Below are 13831 nucleotides of genomic sequence, written 5' to 3'. Positions count from 1 at the left end.
AGGGCTGATACCAGCCCCAATTTGTGAAGTATTACATTCACAAAATATACATACATGCCATATGCAGCAGTAACCTGTCACTGTTATCAAATTATGATACCTCATAAAGCTTGTCAATACCTGGTAGTTAAAACAATAGAGAAATTTCTCCTGATGCTCATACCACATCTTATTGCTATACAAATGTAGGTCCCCTCCATTTTCATGCAAAAACATGAATCCACAACATTGATAAATTTTTAATGTTTGTATTACCCTAGTGCTTGGTTCATTGCTCCATGGTGAGAGAAAACGTTTTGGGCTTGAACACCCAAATACATTTGTGCAATCAGTAATAGTAACCCATTATGAGTTAGACATATGCTTCACAAGACACTTGTATTTGTCCACCACAGAAGGCTTCTTGACTTTTGATAGCTGCATTATCATTAGATGATTACTATCTTATTGTAAAATGGAGAATTTTAGATGTGATTTCATTTACTGTCATTCTAGGGAAGAGTCTGAAGAAGAAGTACCAGTGGCAAAGAGGAAGCCGATGTCACATAAAGAAGAGAGTGAAGAAGATGATGAGGATGATGAAGAAGATGAAGATGAGGAAGAGGATGAGGAAGAAGATGAGGAGGAGGAAGAGGAGGAGGAGGAGGAGGAGCTGGAAGAGGAAGAATTTGAGGCAGAGTCTGAAGAATCTGAAACTCTCAATCCACCAAATGAAGGGGTTTGTAGCATGGCTATTAGCATGTCATTGTTTTTCTCCCTGTTTTTCATCCTTTTCTCCCTTGTCTTGGTTTCAATACTAGTTTTATTAGACAGGATTGATTCACTGTAATAGAAAAAGTATTCACTATACAAATTGTACATGCAATGAAGCAGTGTAGAGTAAATGCATGTGTCAGGAGTGGAGAACTTGATATGTTTGCTTAACTGTCAGGATGTCATATGCCCCTCTTACTTTTCCTGATAATGCTGCATGTCAATGAATGGGTCAACAATTTGTGTACAGCAACCAGAACTTAACTGTATTGTTTAGTAGAAGCTTCCTCTGAATGAGATGTTATTTTGTCTTGAGGAAAGAAAAAAGTCCATTGACATGTATTGCCAATATAGATGATTATTACCTATACGAGGTAGTTTTGCGAGGCAATTGCAGTTGATATTTTGCAGGGTTAAAGGTCAGCAGTTGTTATTTTGCAGGGTTAAAGGTCAGCAGGCAATATTCGTTCGCCTCTGCCGGTTTTCGCCACGTTGCTGCGTGTCGGTTACACACACCGTACCGTACACAAAACAATGTGTGCAAACAGTGCAATCTTCCGGTTTTCGCCATTCACTTTACATAGGGAGGTGGGAAGAGAAAGAGTGGGATCTCTCTGTAAACATTCCGATTGACCACGAAAAGAAAACATTCCAGGACGTCGCTGGGTGTCGGTTACACGCACCGCAGAAGAACGCTGATAAATCAACTCATACAAGGTCGACCACTTACAGCAGCACTACGCGTCCACTTGTGCTCAATAATTACAGAGTGACCATTAGTTTTACAACTCTCCAAATTTAAACAGAAGTAAAAATTAAGTGTAAAAGCGTTCAGATGTTTGAAGTTCGCCTGTTACAAATACATATGTAGTTGAATGATATACATTGACGAGCAATTTTCAATTATTCGACATGTTGATGATCTACAAGTAGTCAAATGTGGCTTGATCTATAGTGTATAGCCGTATTCACATATTTTCTTAATTTACCTAGGGGATAGGTAATAATTATGATATTGACTGGCCTTGAGGGAGATACCAGATAAATATTCTTTCAGTTTGGGCAATATTTTCTGGTATCTCCCTCAAGGCCAGTCAATATTATATAAGTGTATGTATTCCCAAGTAACTGAGGTAGATTTATCACATCATCAATTTTTAATATTTTATCACTCCAAAGGAAAACTTGTTTGAAGCAGTCTGTGACTTTGATGGGGAAGAAGAGGATGACCTCAGCTTCCGTCGGGGAGCTGTATTGACAATCCTCAGTGAGAGGTTAGTATCTGGTCAGTTGGCTTGTCCATTAGCCTACCAGTGATTCAACCTGGAGAATTCTAGAGATGAAGTTCACCACCTGTCTTTTGGTTCAAAAGGCGACAAAGCCTCTTGAAAATAACTAGCACAAAAACAAGAATATCCAACTCCAGCCATAACAGCATTGGTATTGCAGCCGAAGCTTGTGCCTCTCTGCTGCATGGATAGCATGTACATGCAAACTGATCCTTGTTTCGATGGGGAAGTAGTAGTAGTGGTGGTGGTGGTGGTGGTGGTGGTGGTGGTGGTGGTGGTGGTGGTGAGATGGAATTAATGGTACTTCTGTCCGTAGCTGGAAACTTTTGGATTGGTCCTAGGAGCATAGAAATGCTTTCTTTCATATGCAGATGTCTCATGTTGTCCATAGAGAAAGCAATAAAAGTTAAGCATCTCATCCGTCAGCAGATGCAATCCTTCTTATGATATTATGAAAGTGTAAGCCAAAAGCACTATTGAAATTAGGCCTTTGTTGCAAAATATAATGGGAAGGGTCTGTCATTGAAAAAAATCCCTACAAGGCTTGCCTACAAACCATCTTATTTCATCCATTGACTTGGATTCAATTCAAATAAATGTCTTTGGTTCAATTCCAGGAAATGCCTTAGTTTCAATTCAAGAAGTGATCACATCTTTTTGTTGTATATATATTTCACATGTAAATTTATTTAAATGATAAGTTCCAGCAGCATGCAGTTTGACTTCTCAAGTGCACTTTTCTTCACAGCTTTTGAAAAAATTAACACACAACTTAAACTATATAATGTAGTGTGATTTCATCAAGATTACCTGATAATGGGACATTGCCCTCTACTCAGAAATCATTTCATGTAACCAGTCCCATATTCAACTCACTTGAGTCATGGACTTGGACTCTGAAGGGCCAAAGTACCAATACTGTAAACACCTTCTCAAGATTCAGCAGTACACTTTAGAGGTATTGTGTAGATATCTGCTTGTGTTGAACGGAAAGATAAAAGTTGCTTATTCCAGCTTCAGGGGTGGCTATGCTGGTCTCAGTGAGTAAACCCTGAATTTCCTTTTCATCATTTTCTTCAAGTGCAAGCTAAAATTGTAACGCTCTTGTTATTTTTGTCTTTCCTCAGGGAAGACGGCTGGTGGATGGCTGAAGATGAGGAAGGAAACAAGGGACTTGTTCCAAGCACATACCTCAAGGTACGACCCATGTTTATTCACTGGTGTGCATGTTGCTCTCAGTGCTGGTGTATCAAATACATTGCTTTGTCTTGCTCCATTGCATAGTAAGTTTGCGTAGGGACAAGTAACATCTATTTAGCTTCCCTTTACAAAAGGTTTGATCCTGTAATTCACTTTATCCTTCAGTTTAAGAGGTAGACATCAGCAAAAACATGGCAAATTCAAGAGCTATCGTTGATACCATTGACATACCGTCCTCTGTAGTAACAGGAAAAACACTTAATTCCTTGGATAGGACACAAGATGGAGGTCACCTGTGTGAGAGACTCACAACTCATGTACCTAAAATGTTCCTTGTAAAGAGCAGGGTGCAGACTCGGTTAAAGTTGTCTACTGCATATACACGTAGGAAAATGAATGGAAGATGCTGACTTCTTGTGGTCCACCCTAGGTGACTAGTATACAAATATTGACTGCTCATGAGGATGATGGTGGAAATTATCATTCCCAAGGTGCTTTTCATACCGACCCTTCTATCACCCCGAGGCGTTAGCCGAGGGGTGATAGAAGGGTCGGTATGAAAAGCACCGAGGGAGTGATAATTTCCACCACCATCCGAATAAAGAGCAGTTGATATTTGTTTTATATACCTCATTGTTTAAGACTAGGTCTAACTAGTAACTAGCAATGTCAAGATCTAGGGCTAGACCTAGTCAAAAGTAGATTCTAACGTTAGGCACAACGCTCGCTTGCATGTTTTGTAGACTATCCAGTACTCACGTGGCCTGCTAATTCTGCGAGCTCCTGCATACAATCTTGGCAGAAGATTACAGTATGTTATTATCCACGTTCCCGTCGCTCGTGTTTTAACATGTTTTCCAACTTGTTGAAATTTGTCTCTGCTTCGGGATCCTAAGTCAAGAAATCCCAAACACAAAGTGTACGATTTTTGAGTCAGCTCACTTCAAATCACGGAGGAGCACTCGGCGGATCGCTATGCCGTGTTGAAACATGCCTGCTGCGCTGTGCGCTAAACTAGCTGGTTGTGCATGTGTTACGATGCGCGTATAGCAGTGAACGCAACGTCTTTGGAGTGGTAGGTTTGCAGACACAGCGCGCGAAGTCTACGTGTACTTGTTATGTGTGCGAAAGTCGCGGAGGGTTTACGAATTCTATCACGAGGGTTTTGCCTTTCTGTCACGAGGGTTTTGCCTTTCTATCATTTACCTGAAAACCCTAAGGCAAGATAGACAGGACTACACCTTTTCACATGATATACTTTTGACCAATCAGTGATAAGAATCTCACTTATGAGGTATATAACAAATGATATTGACACAGCATGTGATGCCACCTACGAAAAAGAAGACAGGAAAATATGAGCTTTTCAATCAAATAATTTAGTTTGTGCCCCCGTGCATGTGCTTTGCTTTTATGTGCTATGTGAGAAGAATGTAATTCTTCGTGTGAAAAATATAGTCAGGGGAAGGTAGTACTATTATCAGTCCACTTGTGTATTGCTCCATAATTTTACTGAATAGTGAGATTTAGACTGACAATGATTCTCTACAAATTTGTACGTTGTGTCATTGGATATGATGTTATGGATACAAATTTATAGTTGATAAATGCTTATAAATGTTGACTGTTTCACATTATGCAGTGAAATCTTATACACATGTAGGATTGTGACATATAGTTTTCTGATACCATCACAAAATTCATGTGTTACGGAAATGCGGTCCTTGTTCCTTGTTTGATTCTCAAAGTTCCTACCCTCAGAGTGCATTGTTTTGCTTTTACTTGCTGTAAGTCTTTGTGAGAGCTGGAATTAAATCAGGGACTTAAATGTCACCTGACGAGCGTAATGAAGTATCTTGAATTGATGTAATCTGTGTCGACATGAAGCATTTGATCACAATTGTTCATATTTCATGTTATACATGATTGTAGCTCAAGAAAGAACACAATGACTACAGAGATGTACAGTCACCAGAGGCTGAAGGTATGTGAAATAAAATTAATGCATTATATGTAGCATAGTAGGGCAATTTACTGATTAGATTTAGGGGGAAATGATTTTTAAGGCAATTGTCAAAAGGAAACTTTGCTGTCAAAGTGACAAGGATGCAGTTGCAGAACTGTCCTTTATCCATAATAACAAAAAATATTGTTTTTAAATTTAAAAAAAAAAGTTTTGTAAAATTTGATACAGCCTTCTTAACATGTAGACTTTTTCCATTTTGTTTTGTTTTTCCACTTTTGAACAGTCTGTTATTGTTTTGCTCTGTCTTTTGAAGCGATTGCCCTGAAAATCCCTGAAGTAAATCAGAACAGTTCATCTTGAAAGTGATCTGACTTTGGAATGGATACCTTGTGTGGTGATTGTCAATATGTTATACACCAAGAAATATGTGGGTCAGAGACAATTGTATGTAATGTTGTATCAATTGATTTTGTGCAATGTAATATTTCTTGTCATTGCATGTTGTAGATGTTTTTGTATCATGGATGTACATTGCACTGTCGAGCTCTTGTACCAATATATTAGAGAATTTTGTAGGGGATTATACATTATGCAGCTAATATTGACCACTCACATCATCAAGGAATTATGATAATGCAAATATTCTTGCAGATTTAACAAGATTTTACGACAGAGTGTGTCACGCAAACTGTTGGATGAGATGATTTTATGAAATTAATGTCATCAGATGTAACATGGACTTTATTCTTGGTCTTACAGAGCCTGCTACAACACTGTCACCCCGAAGGTACATTTTGCCGTGGTTGTGTTGATAATTGCATTAACACTCCTTGTTTTCTTTCCTCCTTTGTCAGACTAGGTGTGATGACTTTACTCATCATGTCTCCTTTGTCCATAACAATGTAAAACAATTAAAGTATTTTTTTTTTCTTTTTATTTCTCAAGCAGTCTATCTTGCATCTGTGAGATCTAATTAAGAAATTTTCAACATAATTATCAAATTTGACCAAACAATTAACACTACATAGAGGAGGCAGAACCCCAATCAAAATAAACATATCAAAATAGATCAAATAACCAGTTGTAAACTGGTCCAACCAGAAATAAACAAAACAATTTGTGCAGCATACCATTCAGGTGCTTCGTGAAAACTGTGAAAAGCCTTGTACATTCACACAGGCATAGATTCTCTTCATTTTATGTGAAGATGAAATGGAAGGAAGAAACGATGCAAGAAAGCAATCAAGAGGTTTTAGCAAACAGAAGCAAGAAAGACTGCATGGAGCTGGGTTGATGCTGTGTACACGAATTAAAATATGCTTACCGAGTTACGTATTTATCCTCCGCCTCCTCTCTCAGAAGACTGCCCTCAAGATGAATTGGGTGAAAGGTATTATGATTTTTATCAGCAATGTTTTTTCAGCATCTTCTACATGTCCATTGCATCATGTGCATGACCATTGTGCATTGTGCTTGCTGAAGATTTGCAAAATGCTTTGAGAAAACCAAACATGATTCCCTGAATTCTGTTTAAATTGTCCAATGTCCATTCCCTTCCCCTCCTCCCTCCTTCGATCCATCTATCCCTCCATCAGTCCATCCTTCTTTGACTTGCCCTGCCCACTTCATGTATGGCAAGACAAAATAAATGTCCTACAAATAAGTTCTAACCCATTCTGTTACTATTGCTTTCGTGAAATCCATTCAGGTGATGCTGATTACTTGTGGGGTTATCAAATGCCTTTTGGCTCATGAATAGTTATTGCTAGTGACATTAGAAAGACAGAAGAGAGATAATACATTTTCTTCTGTGTAGCTACCACTAAGGTGCATAAATGTCATGTATGGATTCCTCCCCACACCCCTCAGATCGTAGGAATACCGGTTTATGATCCCTTTGGAATGCATTTATATTTTTGGTAGAGTCAAGCTTTTAGGTATAGTGTACCAAACCCCCCCCCCTTTTTTTTTTTTTAGCTCTTGGTCTTGCAGTGCTAAAAAGTCATTGAATTGTCTTGTATGGGCGTGGCTCATGTGTACAAAATTTTGATACACAATTCATCATGACACTCTACAGGGGCGCAGGTGGAGAATTCAGTTTTATAGATAGTATTATCATTATCTATTTTTTGTGGCTAGAAAAATTGCACCAGAATGCATGTAAAGCTTGTACGCAGTCTGCATGTACTGTGGCATCCATGGAAAACCTGTTCGCCTTAAATTGATAAAATCCTTTCACTCAAACACCTTTTAAGATATACTTAGTAGTGTCCATGATTTGAGTCAAGATTTGTAATCTCAATTTAGTCCAAATGTCATATTGATACTTATATAGTAATCTAAATATGCTGGTCCCTCTTCTGTGCAGAGGTGTAACTCTGACTAAAATTAGCCCACCTACTGTAAATGTGGAATATTTTAGCAGTGTGGATTATTTCACACTCCACTAAAATGGTGCAAAAATAAGAGCACAGTTTGTGTATCTTTTAAAGCTATTATAACACATGCAGAAACACTGTCAAAAAATCATTATTTCTACCATCAAAATTATTAGCAAGCATTGTATCCTGGAAATGGCCCAGTGTGAAAAATCAACCATGTGAAAATTACTGCTTTTACCGTATGTGCTACTAAACTGTTTACAGACACTGTCTGATCAACATTTGCTATCAGTCAGTTACTTCCAGGGTGAAATGGGAGCTTCAATGTCAAGTCTAGCCCATTTGAAATCTTTCTTGGTTGTTGTTATTGGGGTTTTTTTGAGGGGGAGGGGTTGTGTGTGTGTGTGTGTGTATGTGTGTGTGTGTGTGTGTGTGTGTGTGTGTGTGTGTGTGAGGTTCTTCCATTGAGCAGCTCTAGTTGGGTAAAAACTACTTGTTTTATATGTGCCAGTGTGTCTCAATGATCATGTTATGATTCTCTTTTTTGCCATCAATGCTAATCAGAAACAGGTAATGTTATCATTATGACAAAAACAAATTTAACTTCACTCATTTGTGTGTCTGCACTGCAGTGTTAATAACACTCTGTGAGGGAGTAAATTCTCTAAAATCATGATGTTGGATAATGTAAAGGGGAATGATTGTGATAAAATTTTGGAGAAAATGTTTGACAAAGTACTGTGTATCCTACAATATGAAGAAATATGTGAACAAATATGATTATACAATTCAAGAAGATATATTCATTGGAGATATTTGAAGAAATTATATTTAGAAGGGAAATTTAATTGGGATTATCTAAGGAGTGCTATATCAGAGACAAGACCATGAATGCTATATAAGACTATATGAATGAAGTGAATGAGGTAATGATGTTGCCCAATAATTTGACATACATTTTACCACATCCTCACTTCTACACAAGATCATCTGGATGTCATGTTTGCTGTGCGACTAATTCATGAATCACTGTTTGTTTATTTGTTTGTTTGATTGTTTTTTGAATTATTACATTTGTGTGCTTCATACTAACATCTCGAATGGTTATAGCTGTGTGAGTGAAATGCTTTTGTCATATGTTTTCTTGTTTGAAGTGGAGAACTTTCTTTGTTTGGACATGACACATAAACAAAAGGAACATCTTACAGTGTATGCTACCTGTTTCAAAGATGGACTAGGATATTATATATAATATGGAAGTGTTCAGTTCTTTGAAATGTGTCCATGTGTCTTGATGTCAAGGTGATAAATCCTATATATGACAGAGCAAGTAAAAAATAGAGGTAAAGTATGTTGAATGTCACTGACAAAGGGTTCTAGGAAACTGGTTCATCATTGTACAATAATTTCCTGTTAACTACATGTATCTGACATTATGACATCAACTTAGGTTAGTGTAGAAAGTGTGATTTGACTCCTGATTTCCTTCCCGTTATATTTCTTAACACAGCAAAGAATTGTGGAGAGGTCTAAAGAAAGCTGTGACTGAGGTAAGTGAAGTTTAGTAGCAGAGTGAATATTTTAATGACGATGTGTCAGGCTCGCTATGAATTAAAGACTTGATTAATCATTTATGTTTTGCTCTTGAGGGTTCAGACAAGAGATGGTTTGGTGGTTTGGCATGTCTGCCTGTTAAAGGTTTAATATGACATTGATGCCATTGACTGTATACAAGTGTATCTTGACAGTGTCAGGGTATAATATTCACATGGTTTCCCATACAAGGGCTGACTAGGTAAAGTAATGGTATCACTGCCTTGCAAGGCTCCCATTGACATGTGCACGAGTCATCGTAGCACTAAATTTCCAATTTTGTTTAAAATTGAATATATAAGAAAAAATGAATTATGATATTATCCTTCTCATCACACTTAAGTTGGGATTATGGTGATAAAGTATCTTGAATTTTAAGGAAGGTAAGGCTGTAGTTGCTGAAATATCAACCAAAAACATGAATTGAATTTAAAAATGCAAACTATGGGACAGTTGGATTCATGTTTCAAAGTTAACTTGAAAATGGAGTCACATTTCACTTTGTGGAGCTTCTTTTTTTTTTATGTGCAAGTTATCACCTGCAGACAACATAACATAGTGCTCTTGATGGTACTGAGCAACTCAAAATGACACACAATGACAACTATTCTTGTATTGTACAGGACTCTTCTATCTTTGTATGTTTTTACAATGTTTTTTGTTGCCTTGTAGACTGGAGTGACCGATGTCCTTTCAGCCATGGGTGCCATTCCCTCTGGCTTCAGGCCGTCCACAACTGCCCGCCACTTGAAGTCTGGTGAGATTCAGTCCCTGATTTTCTTTTTCATCTATCTAATTGTGTAAATTTGGTTGCCAATTAACACTCATTGATGTAATGAAAGAGTCTCCCTCAAAAAGTGACAATAGGTGTGATCAGACTGGCAAAAGATCAAGAAGATTAAGTTTGTGATCTTTAAGATCTCGAAGTTTTGTCAGTGTGACTGCAAACTTCTCGTGAAACTTCCCTCTCCAACTAGGGATATTTTCCTAACCCCCAACAATCTTCTCGATCTGTTTGCAGGCGATGTCTCCGATGTGCGAGGCCATTGTCATGTACAGAAGTGCATTGTTAACATCACAATCACTAGCCGTCAAACGGCACGCTCTTTCTTCTTTCTTGTATGCGCGTACCAATGACTCAAACTTCTTGATCCAAGTTTGGCTGCCAGTGTGACCGCACGACAAAAGATTGCGAAGACTTCACGATCTTAAACTTCTTGATCTTTTACCAGTCTGACCTCCCCTCCAGAGTGCCTTCTCTTTAAGGGGTTACCGGTAATCAACAGGCAGCCTCATATAGCAGACATGTTTGATATTCACATCATATTTTAAAGGCAGAGACAAGGACGGGGTTATGGCAGAGTTGAATCAAAATCAGAAATATGAGGATAGAAATCTTCATAAACATTTTAAACCATTGTGAATTCATCAGGCCTTATTATGCACTATATCACTGAGAATGTCCAGTGTTTAATGATAAAGATGGCAATTTAATTATATGCACAGTAATGTTAGAGATATATGACGAGATTTTCTTGAACTTCAATCAATATCAGTTGACATGGAGATGTCGATTGTCACAGTGCCTTTATGTCACATGGTATTGGCTTTTCCTGATGGTGTCCTTTAAAGTAATTTGAAGCATGTACCACATGACTTAAATAAGTGTGTGTATGCTGACAAACAACACTTGTTCAAATTGTTTTAACTTACCTTCCCTTGGAGGAAGCATGCTAAATCCAACTCATTCCACAAATACATGTCTCGTTCTTGTGTGTACCTGAATTCACTTTCTAGATGCCTATACTCTGAGCAATTTCCTCAAGCCTCGCTTTGCGGAGTCCTGTCTGGGGTTTAAGGATCTCAACTGGTCACCACATGAAAACCAAGTAAGTCAGATCATGGTGTCCATGGTAGGAGAACTTTTCCACGGAATTTGAAACTACCTACTCATTCGTGACTTCTATCTATTTTACTCATTTTTTTATCCGATTTTGTGTCTTATGGGCCAATTTTGGTGTGTTTCTTTCAACATTTGGAAGCATGTAACTGAGTACCTTATTCAGTGACAGCGAGAGTAGGTCACGATTTACTCAAGAATAATGACTGACGGGGTTAAAAGCTGATGGCTATGATCAAAGAGTTGCAATGATGCTAGTCGTAGTAGTAATTGTAGAGGTAGCACTAAGAAGAAGAAGAATGAAAGGAGAAAAGGAGAAGAATCTGTGACAACTCGTTCCCTTTTTCACTCTTCTTTCAAGAGTACGTTTGAGATAGATGACTGTGCTATGTGGCTAACATATTTGTTGTACAGATTCGAGCAAAGACCGTCAGGATGCAGAAGCTGCTTACTCTGCTGATGGTCCGTAACGTCCCACCGTGTGGAGTTGGTAAGCCATATAGCTTTATTTATTTATTTTTGTTATGATGTGGGCACCTATCTTATTCCTTGAATAGATGCAGCTTTCTCAATGAATAAACATAAATGTACATGATGGGTGAATTTGAAATGGTGTTATTATCAAGGACTTCTTCTTTGGCATGCTGCAGGGATAGTTCCTGTTTTATAATATTGAGCAGAGGAATGAAAAAATTCAATTTAAGTTTTTGCCCCATGTATTGATCGACATATGGCACAAATATTTAGGGTTTTTATTCATCAAAGTTTAGCTCATTCTTGATCTTCAGGTATGGAGTGTAAGTATAGCATTTTATAGTTTTGTAAATGTAGTGTTTTGTATAATGTGGTTTTGCTTCTTACAGGTATAGAGATAAGGAGTCGGCATGTTCGCATCTGTTTCTTCGACGGAGACAAGGTAATTGATATCTTTGTGGCCTTTGTAGTGTCAGTTCTTCTCTGTTTTTCTCTGCTTTTGAATTCACCGTGCGTTAACTTAGGGATTATGTGTGTTATGGTATGATTTGGATGCCAAGGCAGCTCTCTGTTTGTCATCTGACTCATTCGTTACAAAGGTGATAGCTCATAAAGATGTGACAAGTTTGCATCAGCATATAGTAATTGACTTCAAAATAGCACAAATCCAATCGAAGAGCAATTAATATGCCACGTTGAATGCCACATGTGTTAACAAAACTTTTGATTCTTTTTTTTTTATGTTAGAATGAAAGACTATCTCTGTTGTACATCATGAAGTTGATCATTGTAAAACATTTCAATTTTTCTCAATTTTGCTTCTCTACCTGTATTTAGATGAGAATAGTCTAGACCATATGGGGTATTTTCTTTTAAAGTGTAATGAGTTTGTATGTGCTACAAGTTGTGTTGAAAAATTCAAGCTAGTACATTGATATTTTTTTGGGAAAAAATGAATGTACTACTGTCAGACATGCTTTGATATATTTGAAGTATGCTCTGTGTATGGCTTTGTGTTTGATCATAAAGATAAATTCTGTGACCTTCTAACATTTTTCACCATCACAAGATTCTGAGTAACATCCATACAGTGCAGGCAACATGGAATAAAAATGACCCCAAGACATGGAGATTTTCTCCAAAGGTGAGAGAATATATGTAGCTTTGTCTCTTCTACCCTCAGAGACAGTGGCGTATCTAGGGAAAACGGCGCCCGGGGCAAGCACGAAAATTGCGCCCCTAATTTCTGAAAAAGTGTTCAACCCCAACCCCATCCCGGTAGGGACTTTAAACAAAGTCCACATGATGCTTTTCAATCACTTAAAAGGGATCTTTTGAGGGTGATTTAAATGTAATGAATTTTGATAGATTTTGGCGAGCGAGCGCAGCGAGCGAGCCGAAAATTTTTGTGTTTCAGCTTACAAAACATGGAAGTCTTGTCATTTTTTGCTTACCAAATCTTACAATTCTAATCAAGATATAGTGACGGCCTTATAGATAACGATTTATACCAAAAAACTGAGGACTTTAAAAAATATTCTAAATTAGTGCGAGCGAGTGAGCTGAAATTTGTATATGTCCTCGTCATCATCACGTATTGTTCTTATCTTTTTTTACACAAATTTTGACGAGCGAGCGCAGCGAGCGAGCCGAAAATTTTTGTATTTCAGCTTACAAAACATGGAATTCTTGTCATTTTTTGCGTATTAAATCTCACAATTATAGTGACGATCTTATAGATAACGATTTATACCAAAAAAACTGAGGACTTTAAAAAATACTCTAAATTAGTGCGCGCGAGTGAGCTGAAATTTGTATATGTCCTCGTCATCATCACGTATTGTTCTTATCTTTTTTTATACAAATTTTGACGAGCGAGCGCAGCGAGCGAGCCGAAAATTTTTGTATTTCAGCTTACAAAACATGGAATTCTTGTCATTTTTTGCTTATTAAATCTCACAATTATAGTGACGACCTTATAGATAACGATTTATACCAAAAAACTGAGGACTTTAAAAAATACTCTAAATTAGTGCGCGCGAGTGAGCTGAAATTTGTATATGTCCTCGTCATCATCACGTATTGTTCTTATCTTTTTTTATACAAATTTTGACGAGCGAGCGCAGCGAGCGAGCCGAAAATTTTTGTATTTCAGCTTACAAAACATGGAAGTCTTGTCATTTTTTGCTTACCAAATCTTACAATTCTAATCAAGATATAGTGACGGCCTTATAGATAACGATTTATACCAAAAAACTGAGGACTTTAAAAAATA

At 37.6% G+C, this 13831-nt stretch overlaps 1 protein-coding gene across 1 annotated transcript in view; it reads left to right on the top strand.

Moving 5' to 3' along the window:
* LOC140233855 (uncharacterized) overlaps window positions 1–13831 on the top strand; it is a 49089-nt gene that overhangs the window by 19809 nt on the left and 15449 nt on the right. Inside the window, exons 9-19 of the mRNA XM_072313950.1 lie at window positions 496–718; window positions 1933–2027; window positions 3170–3239; window positions 5175–5226; window positions 5968–5995; window positions 9100–9139; window positions 9855–9939; window positions 10980–11071; window positions 11497–11572; window positions 11946–11998; window positions 12626–12700. Of these exons, the coding sequence (XP_072170051.1) occupies window positions 496–718; window positions 1933–2027; window positions 3170–3239; window positions 5175–5226; window positions 5968–5995; window positions 9100–9139; window positions 9855–9939; window positions 10980–11071; window positions 11497–11572; window positions 11946–11998; window positions 12626–12700 (889 nt within the window). The remainder of the gene's footprint in view (window positions 1–495; window positions 719–1932; window positions 2028–3169; window positions 3240–5174; window positions 5227–5967; window positions 5996–9099; window positions 9140–9854; window positions 9940–10979; window positions 11072–11496; window positions 11573–11945; window positions 11999–12625; window positions 12701–13831) is intronic.

Source organism: Diadema setosum, chromosome 1, assembly GCF_964275005.1.
Source record: "Diadema setosum chromosome 1, eeDiaSeto1, whole genome shotgun sequence".
Taxonomy (NCBI): Eukaryota; Metazoa; Echinodermata; class Echinoidea; order Diadematoida; family Diadematidae; genus Diadema; species Diadema setosum.
This window is presented reverse-complemented; position numbering and strand designations above follow the sequence as displayed.